Source organism: Medicago truncatula, chromosome 6 (genome assembly GCF_003473485.1).
Source record: "Medicago truncatula cultivar Jemalong A17 chromosome 6, MtrunA17r5.0-ANR, whole genome shotgun sequence".
In the NCBI taxonomy this organism is placed as follows: domain Eukaryota; kingdom Viridiplantae; phylum Streptophyta; class Magnoliopsida; order Fabales; family Fabaceae; genus Medicago; species Medicago truncatula.
Window position 1 is genome coordinate 55,387 of NC_053047.1, and position 15,039 is coordinate 70,425.

At 32.5% G+C, this 15,039-nt stretch overlaps 3 protein-coding genes across 3 annotated transcripts; 1 reads left to right on the plus strand and 2 right to left on the minus strand.

Annotated features, from left to right (window-relative positions):
* The first annotated feature begins 2,857 nt into the window (after positions 1 to 2,857).
* LOC25495076 (heavy metal-associated isoprenylated plant protein 21) lies at positions 2,858 to 3,653 on the plus strand. The gene is made up of 3 exons (XM_013595234.3): positions 2,858 to 3,038; positions 3,135 to 3,210; positions 3,294 to 3,653. Exons 1-3 carry the CDS (start codon positions 2,949 to 2,951, stop codon positions 3,593 to 3,595), a joined length of 468 nt encoding a protein of 155 aa, XP_013450688.1. The 5' UTR covers positions 2,858 to 2,948; the 3' UTR covers positions 3,596 to 3,653.
* Positions 3,654 to 7,416: 3,763 nt separating this feature from the next.
* LOC25495077 (actin-97) lies at positions 7,417 to 10,371 on the minus strand. The gene is made up of 5 exons (XM_013595235.3): positions 10,182 to 10,371; positions 9,311 to 9,397; positions 8,795 to 9,188; positions 7,865 to 8,478; positions 7,417 to 7,762 (listed from the first exon to the last, which is right to left on the minus strand). Exons 2-5 carry the CDS (start codon positions 9,368 to 9,370, stop codon positions 7,697 to 7,699), a joined length of 1,134 nt encoding a protein of 377 aa, XP_013450689.1. The 5' UTR covers positions 9,371 to 9,397; positions 10,182 to 10,371; the 3' UTR covers positions 7,417 to 7,696.
* A 1,940-nt stretch (positions 10,372 to 12,311) lies between these two features.
* On the minus strand, positions 12,312 to 14,770 carry LOC25495078 (uncharacterized). The gene is made up of 4 exons (XM_013595236.3): positions 14,562 to 14,770; positions 14,398 to 14,464; positions 14,224 to 14,310; positions 12,312 to 12,690 (listed from the first exon to the last, which is right to left on the minus strand). Exons 1-4 carry the CDS (start codon positions 14,721 to 14,723, stop codon positions 12,626 to 12,628), a joined length of 381 nt encoding a protein of 126 aa, XP_013450690.1. The 5' UTR covers positions 14,724 to 14,770; the 3' UTR covers positions 12,312 to 12,625.
* Between the last annotated feature and the right edge of the window lie 269 nt (positions 14,771 to 15,039).

The following is a 15,039-nucleotide window of genomic DNA, read 5'->3' on the forward strand; positions in this document are numbered from 1 at the left end:
TGTTCGAATATCACTACTATTGGATTGGACAGGTGAGAGTGGCATTGAAGACATTGGTATAGAAAAACACCAGTAGAGGCTCCACATCTTTTTAAGAAAGGTTAACTAATGTCTCCACCCAAATATAGATAGAGTTTGCTCAATAAAGCACTATCTTATTTTATTTTGCTGGAACACTATCTCTATCATGTAATGTTGGAAAAGAAATGTGGGGTCATGTTTCTAATTCCAACCATTCAATTATTCAATTATATATTTTTACGGTGAGTTTGAACTTCGCCGCTTTAGAAGAAAAACAAGATGAGGGATTGAAATTTAAAAAGAGAAAAATGAATGCAATGATGGCATCGGGATCGGCACAATAATCATAATCATATAATCAAATATATCATGCTCACGGAAAGTAATAAATTATAATCACCATTGCTTCAACTTTATGGGTCCCCGCCGTAAGTTGATGTTATGTTTGCACTTTGTTAGCTTAAATTAAGTAAAAGAAGTAGTTAATCATTCAATAATGAAAGGCATTGTTCTTAATGAACCGTAGGAAAGAAAGCCATACTAAACATTCAAAAATAATGGATAGGATTCCTACAAGGCTCAATCTTATGAGACGTGGTGTCACGCTTCTGGAGGGGGGCTTAGGGTGTGTTTTTCTGTGGAGCGCTGACTAAGTAGTCGGTGCACCTGTTCCTTGTGTGTCCCTCAATCCTTCCAGTGTGGTATCAGGTGTCTAGGTGGTTGAGGTGGGAGTTTGTGATTCCCCCGCGGTCTTGCTCAACAGTTCTGTCTTTTACGGGCTTAGGAGGGGGGAAGAGAGTTAGGTTAAGTCTGCTCCTGATTTGGCATATGCTGTTATTTGGACCATCTGGACGTCCCGTAATGACCTTATCTTTTCTGGTGGCTCCCTCAGAGAGGAGCCTATGGTGGATCGAGCTAAACTCTTAGCTTGGAAGTGGTTCCTGGCTAAGTGTCTTGCTAGTTCTTGCACTTTATATGAGTGGGAGGTGCAACATATCCTGTGTTGGCAGCGGTAGAGTGTTGTGGGGGGTTTTCCTTGGTTCGTGGAGGGGTAGAGTGGGGGTTCACTGCCTCATCCTTTCCGGCCTGGCTTCTTGGGATCCTCTTTGTTCTCTTTTATCCTGGTTTTTTTGTTGTTGTTTTTTAGGGGTGCTCTTTTGGTCTTCTCCTAGCTCGTTTTTTGTTGGGCTCGGGAGTTGTCCTGGGGTGTTTTTTGTTTTTCAGGGTGTCCTCGGGCATCCTTTTTGGTGTTTCTTGTACATTTACTTTTGTCCTCTATCTATTTATAAATATATTTTGCTATTAAAATGAAAAAGATATATATAATGTCAATAATATATTTTAGGTTAGGAAGGATAGAATTAGTTTCCTCAAAAATTATATTATAGAGTTAAGATATGATGGATGGAGACATATGAAAAAAGAATTCTCAGAATAATATATTGCACAGTTGAAAAAAAAATTAACATAATAATTAATAATAATTAACATACTCATTTTTGCTTTTTCAAAAAAATAAATTAATACACTAATGTTTATCATTAAAAAAAATACTCTTTCCGTTCCTTTTTAAGTGTTTCTTTTGGAGATTTTTTTTGTTTCTATTTAACTGTCACTTTTAAAGTTCAATGCAACATTAAATTATGTTTTATCAATATTACCCTTAATTATTTATTGTGGAGAGAGAAATATATGAAATAAGATATTAAATGAATAAGGTCATTATAATAAAAGTATAACTTAGGCCCCGTTTGGATTGGCTTATTTTGAGCTTATGTGGGCTTATCTACTCCCATAAGCCTTTTTAAAGGTGTTTGGGTAAATAAATAAAAATAGCTTATCATAGTTTCATAAGCTGCTTATGTCATATTTTAATAAGCCTAAATTTTCAGCTTACCCTCTGGCTTAACAAGGAGCTTATGAATTTATGTAACCTCCTTCGATTCTCTCTGGAACCACTTTTTCAAAACATATATTTTAATTATAATATTTTTTGAAGGAATATTTTAATTATAATGTTAGTTATCTTTGGCGGTGCATCAGCAACGAAATTACTATATACTTATCTTACTAAAGTAACAAACGTAACAAAGATTTTTTTTTTTTAAGAAGATTTTTTTTTTTTGTTACGTAACAAAATGAAACTGAATAAAAAAACAAATTTAACTTGTCTTTTTTGGATAACAAACTGCACGCTAATATCAATATATATGATATGTTTATTTACACCTCTAACGTTAATTTTATCTTATATGAATATTGATATTTTTTTTAAGGACAAATATTGATTATACTATATATATATATATATATATATATATATATATATATATTTATAATTATAATTAATATGTTATAATATTGTTTTTTTACACCTTGATTAATTTTATCAAAAAAAATCTTGATGATTGTGGTTCAATTCTTTGATTTTTTTGTTAAATTAAAAATATTTAAAATTTGGATAATTGCTTATGTAATGTCACATCCAAACACTTCAATTTATGTAAGTACTTTTTAGTGTACATATCCAAACATAAATAGCTTATCAAGTATAAGAGCTTATGATATAAGCTCTAATGTCATAAGCACTAATGCTATAAGCATCTATATAAGCTGTTTATCCAAACGGGGCCTTATTGCAATCAAAAGTAGTAACAATTATTGATTGTCTTGGTATATGTAAAATATCAAAATGTGACAATTAAAAAGAAACGGAGGTAGCACGTACATTGTTTAAATAACTCTATTACTTTTTCCCTCATGGTATTATTGAAGTGTTTTATGGTCAATCAACCAAACATTTTTCATTAATATATAGTCCTCTAAAAATCAATTTGAGCTAGGCTGGCTTCTTTTTCTATTTAAACACCGCTCATCTAATTCAATGTCTCACTGATCTATCGATTGAAATTACATAGAGAAGCAAAATGGGTGCTCTTGATTACCTCTCCAACTTTTGTACCACTGTAAGTGTAACCAACTCCACCATTAAGAGAGCCAAGCGCAAAGCAATGCAGGTAATAGTATAACAACTTATTTATTTTGTAGCTATCATATAGTATATCCTTACTTGGTTAGTACTCACTAAGAGTATATTTTTTATATAATTTCAGACGGTTGAGATAAAAGTGAGAATGGACTGTGATGGTTGTGAAAGAAGAGTCAGAAATGCAGTGACTTCATTAAAAGGTTGGTTAATTAATTAGTGTATACATACTAATATAGTTAGTTTACAATTCCTAGCTAACTCCCTTCCATTAATTGATGTATAGGTGTGAAATCTGTGGAGGTGAACAGAAAGCAAAGCAGGGTGATAGTAAGTGGTTATGTTGATCCAAACAAGGTGTTAAAGAGAATAAAAAGCACTGGGAAAGTAAGAGCTCAATTTTGGCCTTATGTTGAACAGCAACTTGTGTACTATCCTTATGCCTATGGAGCCTATGACAAAAGGGCACCCTCTGGATTTGTTAGAAACGTTGTGCAGGCTGCCCCTATGGCCTCATCCAATCATCAAGAAGAATTACTTGTCTCCCTTTTTAACGATGACAATGTAAATGCATGTTCCATCATGTAATCTATCTAGCTAATAATATTGAAATGTAATCTATGGTTTTTTTTTCATTGGATTTCAATACTTTATTGGGTTAATAGGTCTTTCCTCCTGTAATATAGGACACTTTTGGTTTTGTCCCCTGTAAAAAAAAAAAATTAGATTCCGTCCTTGTAAAATGAAGATTATTCACGATTGCCCCCTAAGCTCATTGACTCAGCAGAATCTTTGATGTGGTACCTACATGGCTTTTTCTTTTGATTTTTCATTTTTTTTTGCTTGCCACGCGTGAAAAACAGTTTATACGTCATTTTTATTTAAAAAATTAAAATATAAAATTTTAAAAAAAACGAAAATCATATTTTAAAAAATCTGAAAATTAATTTTCAAAATTTTAAAAAATCTGAAAAAATTCAAACTATTTTTTTAAATCGAAAAAAAATTAGATTTTTTTCCAAAAATTAAAAAACATTTAGATTTTTTCTGAAATAGAAAATTGTCTTATCTTTTTTGAAATTAAAAAAATTCAGATTTTTTTCGGAATAATTTTTTTTTTTAATTTTTTCTACAAAGAATGAAAATTATGGAAAATATTTTAATTTTTAAAAATCTGGATATAAATATTTTTAAATTCCAACTATTTAATCTGAAAAAAAAAAATTGATTTTATTTAAATTTTTAAAATCTTAACTTCAGATTTTTTTCGAAAATTTTAAATTTGGAAAAAATTATGATTTGTTTTTGAATTTTTTTATAAAATCTTGACATATTGTTATAGAATTCAAATTTTACGAAATTTTGAAGATTTTTTAAATTCTGAATATAATTTTTTTTATTCAAATCAAAATCTGAATTTCAGTTTTTTTTTTCAAAAAAATTAAATTTAGAAAATATTTCTGATTTTTTTCGAGAGTTTTATGCCTTAATTTTTATGAAATCTTTTTCCAAATTAAAAAAAAAATCAATTTTTTTACGAAATTAGGAATAGTTAAAAAAAAAATTCTGAAACTTAATTTTCAAAATAATTTTTTTTAGATAATATTATAATTTTCGAAGTTTTTTTAATTTATATTTGGATATTTTAGAATCTTTTTCGTAATTATTTTATAATTTTTTGAAAAATTTGAAATTTTTTTATAATTTTTTTCTAAATTTAAAAAAAAAAAAAAATTCCTAATTAATTTGTTTTTTGTAATTTTTGAAAATTAATTTTCATATTTTTTGAATTATTAATGATGTGTAAATTATTTTTCACGTGTGGCAAGCAAAAAAAAAATGATAAAGAAAAAAAAAAGCCATGTAGGTGCCACATCAAAGATTCTGCTGAGTCAATGGGCTTAGGGGGCAATCGTGAAGAATCTTCATTTTACAACGACGGAATCTAAAAAAAAAAAATTACAGGGGACAAAATCAAAAGTGCCCTATATTACAGGGGGTAAAGACCTATTAACCCTACTTTATTTATGGTTCATGTTACTTGCTTTAAACCCTAACATAAATTACCTCTTAAAAGAAACTCTTAAATGATTTACTCATTTTAGAAGAGCCAAATAACTCGTAAGCCGCGAGCAATATGCAACGAAATTACCATATCCATATCAAATAAGATGTTTAGCTGATGCTAGAAATTCTATTTATAAATTCCTATTAATTTATATTTCTAAGACTGAAATTCTATTTACAAGTTCTTTAACTAGTGCTTCACAAGAACCAACTAATTATTATTCATAGGCCCCGCGACAAATAAATAATCTTCCACACCAATTGAAAATAATTTAACATCCCTAAATTATGGCTTTACAAATTGCCTTTTTTATACATTTCTATTTTTTTTTTTATATACTTTGTAATTGGAATGACGTACCCTACTATAGCCCACAACACACATCCCCAAAATTTAGCCTTTACTGCTATTACTATAAACTATAGGGTAGTAGGTATTGTGAATGGTAATCTTTACATTAACCCACCATTAGCAAATGTACTGCACCATTTTGTGCGTTTTGAATATATGTTTATCTATATTTATTTATTTTTAAAGAATGTTTATCTTTATTTTGTTAACCAAATTTTGAATATATTATATTTCTTGAATATATGAAGAAATTTTTTTGCAAAGGCAAAACCAAAAGTTGTGTATATTATAGGAGGTAAAGCACTATGAAGCATAGACTATGACACCTGACACGACATTGATACGGACACATCGACACCGCTAATATAAAAAATATAGGACACGAACACCGCTACATATATGTTAATTTATCTATAGACGGTCTAAATCGAAAATTAAAATATATTCATAAGCATCTAACTTGAGCAACTTATTTCATTAGAAAATGTTCTAATATAAGATATAATAGTATTATTCATCTACTATCAAAAAAGGTAAAAATGTTATAATCAACTTTAATGTCTATAACCCTCTAGTTGATCAACATTTCTCCAAACATATGTAACTCTTGTATCTACGGTATGTGGAAGCAAGAGAGAAAAATAATAATTTAGATATTTATCTTAGTTGTCCGACACGGCTCGTATGAGTGTTACATAGGTGTCAGACATCGATCCTAGGAATGTCGAAGTGAAGGGAAAAAAAATATTTACGACGCCGGTCTTAGTTATCCGACACGTGTCGTACGAGTATCATAAGACTATCGGACACCGACGTGTGTCGGACACCGTGACATAGCTAGTCCAAGAGGGGTCCGTGCTTCACAGGTAAAGTACTATTAACCCTAAATCTATATATGTCTTTACCAGGCTCGACTTGATAAAATACAAGGTGCTCAACCAGGTCGGACCTCCAAATGCTACGGGCCTCAAACAAAAAATTAAGTCTAATACCCACTCCCCACTTAAATAAAAGATATATATGTTATATCATTTTCTTTCTTCGGTACACGTTTGAGTTTTTTTTTAAACTCTAGTTCTCCTTTTTGTACATAAATCTGATCCTATCAAACCACCCATAATTTGTATAATCACTTAATCAGTCAATTTAGAAAGCTATTTCATTCAAAGAATCACAACAATCATTTTTTTCTTCGCATAAACCATTCGTTTTACCCTTTTCCACAATAGAGGAGTGACAAATCCAAACGACACCGTTAGATAAATTTCACCTCTTTCACTTAATTTTTTTAATTCCTTTCATATTTAGAAGTTCTTTTGATATTTTTTTTAATGAAGTTTAGCTACACAAAAAAATTACATTTTATTTTACTAGATGTTTATTTTAAAAAGAGGGTCGAGCATCCTATTTGACAGGGACGGCCCTGGTCTTTACCTCTCACTACTTAAGAACATGGCACGATTGTGCATCCTGAAGCAATGATGAAACACAGGGCTATATATCCTTCGAGGAAATACACCCATTGCGCAAGTTCTAATTAAATGGGAGCATTTGGATTTGACTGCAACTACTTGGGAAGATCAGAGTGATGTGGATACAACTGCAAGTTGTCCTAAGAGAGTAGGAAAGTTGGTTGCAATGTGATTATTCCTTTATTCGTATTCTCATCCTTGTTGTTCCTTCTTTCTTTTCCATATCAGTTCTTATGTTTTTGTTCTCATTCTCAATGTAAAAGTTAATATTCCTCTCAGCAGTTATACTTTGAGCTGAGCAGTTGGTGATTATCAATAAAACATTAACCAATATTTTCTATTCAATTGTTTGAGTCCTTAAATATGTTTTCAAGGTTTAATTGTCCAAAGTAAACATACACTAAGTAATTGTTATGTGAAATCGATTTATAACATAAGATTTTAGTGATCTATATACTAATACAAGAAAGAAGAATATTGGAATATTTCAATATCAACAATATTAGTCTTACGCTCTGAGTACAAAATTTATTGCTTCCAAAACAATATGAATGAAATTTAAATGATTGATATTGCAACTTTGCATACAAAAGAAAAGAACACATGCTTAGTTCATTTGATAGTCTCAGCTAATTTCGACGCAGTATGAATGTCAAAAAAACTTATCAATACATATATAATAATAATGAAGATGAATTGGATGATTTGACAATAAACTCCTGGAGAATAACAAAAGCTAGAATGAAAGGGTTACAAAAGAGCAGTCTTGTCCTTCAATAACCATATTGCTCAGATAATTTAGAAACATTTCCTATGCACAATTGATGGTCCAGACTCATCATACTCAGCCTTTGCAATCCACATCTGCACACACACAAAGGAAAGGAAAGGAAAGTTTAAATTAACTCATTAGCAGTCATAGATTATGAATGAATACATCTCCGAGCAACAAAGAAAAGAACAAACCTGTTGGAAGGTGCTTAGGGATGCCAAGATAGAACCACCAATCCAGACACTGTACTTTCTCTCAGGCGGTGCTACCACCTTGATCTTCATGCTACTTGGTGCTAATGCAGAAATCTCCTTGCTCATTCTATCAGCAATGCCAGGAAACATGGTTGTACCTCCTGATAGGACAATGTTACCATACAGGTCTTTCCTGATGTCAACATCACATTTCATTATGGAGTTGTAAGTGGTCTCATGAATTCCTGCAGCTTCCATTCCCACCATGGATGGTTGGTATAAGACCTCTGGACACCTAAAACGCTCAGCGCCAATAGTGATGACTTGCCCATCAGGCAACTCATAGCTCTTCTCCACTGCAGAGCTGGTCTTGGATGTCTCTAGCTCTTGCTCATAGTCAAGGGCAATGTAAGCCAGCTTTTCCTTCATATCCCTCACAATTTCACGCTCTGCTGAGGTGGTAAAAGAATAACCACGTTCTGTCAGAATTTTCATCATGTAATCAGTCAGGTCACGACCAGCCAAATCAAGACGAAGGATGGCGTGTGGGAGGGCATAACCCTCGTAGATAGGGACTGTGTGGCTGACACCATCACCAGAATCCAACACAATACCTGCAAAAATAAGAAAAATAAATCATCATAATTGAAAACAAAACCGGAGAAAAATTATAAATCACAATGAATTCGACTTAGAGAATATAAGGAATAGTTATGCCTCTTGGTTGATGAGAAAATTGAACAACTCTAAACTTTACTACCACAAATAAAGGTCTGTTTGTGTAAAAGTATAGGTATATGCCAGCTCACACAAAGTACAAGTTTCCTCATATTGTCATCTCAATCTAAAAGCTCCATGGATAAGCTAGCTTATGGTACAAGCGTGCCAATTAAACCCAATCATACGATAATAATATCATGAAATGATTACCGGTTGTACGACCACTGGCGTAGAGTGAAAGAACGGCCTGAATGGCCACATACATAGCAGGGGCATTGAAAGTCTCAAACATGATTTGGGTCATCTTCTCACGATTAGCCTTTGGATTAAGAGGAGCTTCTGTTAAGAGAACTGGATGCTCTTCGGGGGCGACACGAAGCTCATTATAGAAGGTATGATGCCAAATCTTTTCCATGTCATCCCAATTGCTAACAATACCATGCTCAATTGGGTACTTGAGAGTGAGGATACCACGTTTAGATTGTGCCTCATCACCAACATATGCATCTTTTTGGCCCATACCAACCATAACACCAGTATGACGAGGACGACCAACAATGCTGGGAAACACGGCACGCGGTGCATCATCTCCAGCAAAGCCTGCCTGAAAAATGGTATATTCCAATGTTAATCTATGATGTGTCATCTGAAGCTATTCATCACAAGGCAGAGAAAAAAAAACAAATGAAAATGAAAGAAGAAAATGTGATCTATAATAGATGGTACCTTGACCATTCCAGTTCCATTGTCACAAACAAGAGGTTGAATATCCTCAGCGTCTGCCATCTTCTTCTAGTATGGTTTGTTGATCAGCTGGATAAACAACAAATGTACAATTTTAATTAATTAATAATTTAAGATATGAAAGTGAAAGGATTGCAATGCCATGAGATGAAACGCCTATTTTGCCACAAATCAACTACCCACAACCTCTTTACCATCGACATGTGTCGTTGTTCGACACCGACACATGTGATGTGATTACTTTCAATTTTGTCATTTTTTAAAATTATTAACGATGTCGACGTGTACATGTCAATATGTGCATGTCAATGTCGAATCAGGTGTATGTGCTTCATAGTCCACGACACAGAGACATCAAACAAATTAAAATTTTAAAAATAAAAATAAACTATATCTAGTCTAGGAACAAAAAAGAGTTATGATCTATCTATTTACCAATTTGGTAATCGATTTCAGATCTGTATTGTATTGTATGCAAAATGTCAGATCCAACTTCATTCTCTAGAAAGCTAATTAGCTAAATACAATGCAATGCAATGCAATTCTAGGAAGTACGAATGCATACACGGACATTGGCCACACTATTAGTATTGATACGTTGATACTAGTAGTAATGTAAGAAAATGACATGATTGCAATTCAATCGCATGTGTAGGACTGACACTGTATACATCATCGATCAAAAGTGTCAGGGTTACATAGATACAATTACATTACAATACAATACATGCATGTGGTCATGTTATAATAACAATAACAAATTAAAAAGGAAATATGTCTGGGTAGGATCATTCGATCAAAAGTGTCTGTGCTACAGAGATGCAGTTACAATACAATACATGCATACACGTACATAGATTGGGTTGGGAGAATAGAGAATACGGAGAGAGAAGACGAAATGAAGATAACTAATTCAAATGAAATGTTTATAACAACCATGACAACAAATTGGGACCTTTGGATATCGAAATTTACGGACAGAATAAGTTTTATCTATCACCCATTCATTCTTTCTCTACACACCAATCATTTCTCTTTCTAATTTCATTCATTTCTACCAAATTCTTGGAGAAAAATACGCATGTATAGTAATTTTCTATAATGTTAATTTCAGACAAAAAATAACCGACCACACAAACAAAAGTAGTACCTTCCTTAATGCTCCAACCACCCAAAAACAAGTGTTAATTTGGTTTAGGAAGAAACAAAATTATTATATCATCATAAGTTGTTTTTAGTTTGGTTTTATAAGTGGTTCAATTTTTTATGTTCAGATATCAATACTTCTTTTATTGAGACCGGAGGGAATAATTGTTTAAAAAAATGTAAATTGTTTGTTATGAGAGAAAACTCACTCATCTTGTGTGTCCCACAAGGTTCTCCGATTAAGATTAGTCATTTCTAAGCGGCCGTTAAAACTTCGTACCAATATTATAGTAACAAAAAAAATAGTGTATTTGCTGAGTAATTGAAAAGAGATAGTAGATGGTAGACTAAAATAAGGGTATGACAAAAAATCCTTAAAAAATCCACCACCTTAGTTTAGTAGTTTTCTTCTAAAACTATGTTTAATTAAGAAGGAACAGTGAGTAGAAGGTATGATAGAAAAATAAAATACTAGTATTATATATAAACTACTTTTTCCAAAGTGGCATATAATGAAACAAGGTCGTTGATGACAAAAGTAAGTTCACTTGAATATATCTCATTAGATTAAAATCATAAACATCCACTCATATAAGTCTTTTGTTTCAATATTGAATACTCAATTTAATGCTAAAGTCAAATACATAAGATCAGACAATAGAAATGAGTTCATGCTTAAAGATTTTTACAAGAACATTCATTATACATCATGTTTCATGTGTTGGCACTTGGCACCCCTCAGCAAAATAGCATAGTAGAGAGGAAACACCACCATATCCCTGGTGTTTCCCAGAGCTCTTTGCCAAAAAAGAAAATTGGATCCATATTGTCAGTCATGTTGTTGCACACTTGGACGCAAGACTTGTTTTGATTTGTTATGGGAGTTATCGTGAGAGGAAAGTGAAGAGAAATAGCTCTATGAAAACTTAATAGTTTACCCACTTCATGAACATTATTGAATGCCAAATGTAGTTTCAATTATATAAACTAATAATTATTTGTTTCCTTCACGTAGAACCCACAAATGTTAACAGCACAGTTTGGCTCACAACTCCATTGTCGTGTTGCGTGAACTCTTCCCCCTCTCCACTCTTCTTGCTAAGTAAAAGTAAAATTGAAGTGGGTTCTACGTGTTATAGTTGGTGTGGGAGAAAGTGTTATTGATTATCCAATTCAAAATTCATTGACCCAGAGATTTGAGCTTATTCTACAAAAACAAAAGCTACGTCTCTGACATCTAAGATTTTGTTGTTCAAATCATTTAGTTTTTCCATTCCTTTCTCCCTGCGATCTTGAAATTATTCCCCAACATTGTTATTTTATTTTATTTTTTGGTGTTAGCCAACATTATTATTTTGAATCTACCAAATAATGTCTGATAAATGATAGTAATTATAATTTCTGCAATCTCCTTATGAGGCAGTCTTCTGATGAGGATGAAGGAATTGGGATCCAAAGTTGATGACGATGTTGATTTCAAACGGGCGTCAAAAACTATTATTGTTTTTCAATTCCAGAAGAAATTTCAATGCCATTAGAACACATGTAAAGAATATGAAAGCATGAAAGAGAACAGTAGAGATAGACAAAAAAATGGTAAATGATTTTGTTTAAGAGGTGCATGTTATATCTAGTGGAAAGTCCATATCAAACGGTTGTGTACGATCACACGCCATGGGAGATATGATTTGCTCATGCACGGTTAATTTCTCTATTTTGCAGAGTTTGTATTTGTTGTGTTAGTCTCCATTTTGTTTATCTATTCAAATCAACAATAGAAAGAGTATTCGGTAAAACGTAATAGGATTCCCATAAATATTATTTTATGCTCTTAGAATCAACAGCTGCTAATTTGATTTCCTTTCACCAATATAAAGTAAAGGACAAAGATAAACCGGTGCAATATAGTACTTCATCTAACATTTGCCAAAGGTTAGTTGATCAAATCAGCGAGCTTCCTTCTAGGAATATAACAACAATTGAACAACTCAACTATAAAATCAAAGCTTCCATTCTTTTACCATTAAAAAATATAAATAAAAAGGAAAATATCTAGACAGCCTACCCCAAAACACTCAATTCAAGGTTACAACATTATACCATCTCATTTTTGCCTCTTCTATCCTCATACTACAAAGGAGACAATGAAAATTACTCCACCATTGCATCAGTTGAAACTTCAGCAGCAGGGACATCAGATTTTCTTTTGTTCTTCCCTGTATGCCACAACAAACACCAATTAAAAGTTAACTACCCGGACTATTTTGTAAACAATATGATGGTTCTTCATAAATTGTCATTCCACAACAAGAAATTCAAAAAATGAACATTTTAAGAAAAATTAAAAGAAATTTTGTTGGAGAATTACCCCATACGTCTATATTCAAAAAATTTGAACAGGTGCATGTAAATCTATAAATAAATCCTGCTACAATTCGGTTGATAAGGTTTCACTTTCAATTTGATTTTGGTTCATTTTAGTATAAATATGTCTACTAGTTCTACATGTTATGGTGCTGTAGGTAAAATCCGCTACAATCTTAAAAGTGAATATTTGTCTAGTATTAAAAGCTTAGTTTAAAATGATTGAAAGATCTAGGAGTATTCCATCCAATGAGAAGCTGAAATCCACTAACTGCTAGTTCGCAACAACGCAGTGTAGGGAAAACAAAGCAGCAATAATGCTCTGGTTAGCCTCTCAGTTGGGTAGCATGCCATGTGTTATCAATGCATCAACATATAATGCAAAAAGGGAGAATAAATCTGTTACAGAGGGCAATTGAGGGGAGGGGGAAGGGGTCAGTTTCAGTTTCCCATTTTCAGTTTCAGCGTATAGCTTGGGGTCATACGAGTTTTGCATTAGCTCTTAGTTTCTGCATTTTCTTTTGCTTTCTTAGCTAATAACACACCTGAACTTTGTTAATACTAATTGCTCCTAATGTGCAGCCTCAGCCACAAACATTAGAATAGGGGAACAAAGGAGGTCGCTAATAGTTGCATCAAATAAGAAACCAACCATCACTCTTGAAGACTAATGGTATAATGATTTTTGACTATAAAAACAAGGATATCGTATATACGTGTTATATTAAACTGTTAGTTAGCTACTGTCCAAATTATCATTAACACTTCCCTTTGATCCAAGAATCCTAGATTAATTGTTGTTTTGAAGCGAAAATAAATACATTGTAAATTCCAAGCATACCACTTAAAAAAATAAATCAACTAATAAGTTGCCCTATGTAGAGAGCCACTCCCCCTCTTGGCTATATTATGTGATATCTAAATGAATGAGTATTAAGAGCCAACTCCAAAATATATTTAAAAGCGGATTCATTTTGAAAAATGGATCACAATTTTTCAGTAATGCCTTATCAACGACAATTGATAAGCCTCTGCCACAAACATTATATTATTGTTGAATCTTACTATCCATGCTATGTTACAATCCCATGATGTACAATTTTTAGTCCTCTCTTGACCCTAGATAGAATCTCAATTTTGACTACCTTGATTATTGGTCAGCAAACTAATTTTTAGGTATAAGGAAATTAGAATCAAGCCAGGTAGACTATATCTATGTAGCACCAACACTTCCGGTCGAAGGTGTGTGTCCAGTGTTCGCCATGTTTGGTTACATTCAATTATACCATTTTTTTTCAAATAATTATCAATGTCTACATGTCTACGTCGGTGCTTCATAACTCTTCAACCAAATGCAAAACAGAACAAAAAAAAAAAAAAACTACCTTTGCCCTTAAGCTGTTTAAGTTTCAATCCCTTTTTTTTCAAGTGAAATTTAGCTGAAGATATAGCATTCTTATCTTTGGTTTCCCCTGCTCACAATAAATGAGTTTTTTAGTTAAGCTGTGAACTCTAATCCTAAGAAATGAAATTTTAATGAGATAAGGAATGGCAGTTACCTTCAGCAACAGCCATTTGAACATCTTCCATGCTAATCAAGCCACTCTCTACGGCATCTTTTTGTTCCTTCATTTAATCAAAAAGTGAAAACACAAAATTAAGCAAAGTAGTCGAAAATATGAAGAGAGAGAGAGAGAGAGAGAGAGAGAGAGAGAGTACTGACACGACGCCATTGTTTGAAGAGCTTGCGCTTGCGTTTGCCGGATAGATTAACAGGCTGCTTTCTGATCTTAAGCTTGCCGGTGGTAGGGTCGCCGTGAACCAGTCTCTTCCGCTCAGCAACTAGAGCTCTTCTTCTTTTCTGAACAACGTTGAACTTCGCCATCTCTGCCTCCTCAAACCCTAATTCCACTCTCTCAAACTCTACATTCCTCTTTATATCTTTTAAATAAAATAAAATATATATTTATTTTTTTGGACATATAAAATATAATAAATAATCCCCTCAAATAAAATAAAATAATTGTGAAAAATAATTTTAATTTTTCTGACTCGCATTTTTTACCTCATGGACATCCAAAGTATCACGACTTAGGTTATTTTGTTTTTTTTTAAGCAAAAGAAACGATTTAGGTTATTTTGAACTTTTTTTTTCCAGAGACTTAGGTTATTTTGATATATATTACTAATTCTCGAAAAAA

Bases quoted from the DNA above. Each gene is read 5' to 3' on its own strand.
- LOC25495076 (XM_013595234.3), top strand. From the start codon at position 2,949: ATGGGTGCTCTTGATTACCTCTCCAACTTTTGTACCACTGTAAGTGTA. The intron at 3,039-3,134 runs GTAATAGTATAA...ATATAATTTCAG, and splicing joins CCAAGCGCAAAGCAATGCAG to ACGGTTGAGATAAAAGTGAG. The intron at 3,211-3,293 runs GTTGGTTAATTA...ATTGATGTATAG, and splicing joins TGCAGTGACTTCATTAAAAG to GTGTGAAATCTGTGGAGGTG.
- LOC25495077 (XM_013595235.3), bottom strand. From the start codon at position 9,370: ATGGCAGACGCTGAGGATATTCAACCTCTTGTTTGTGACAATGGAACT. The intron at 9,189-9,310 runs GTACCATCTATT...ACCATTTTTCAG, and splicing joins ATGGAACTGGAATGGTCAAG to GCAGGCTTTGCTGGAGATGA. The intron at 7,763-7,864 runs GTTTGTTCTTTT...GTGTGTGTGCAG, and splicing joins CCCTAAGCACCTTCCAACAG to ATGTGGATTGCAAAGGCTGA.
- LOC25495078 (XM_013595236.3), bottom strand. From the start codon at position 14,723: ATGGCGAAGTTCAACGTTGTTCAGAAAAGAAGAAGAGCTCTAGTTGCT. The intron at 14,465-14,561 runs GTCAGTACTCTC...GATTAAATGAAG, and splicing joins TCTTCAAACAATGGCGTCGT to GAACAAAAAGATGCCGTAGA. The intron at 14,311-14,397 runs GTAACTGCCATT...TATTGTGAGCAG, and splicing joins TCAAATGGCTGTTGCTGAAG to GGGAAACCAAAGATAAGAAT.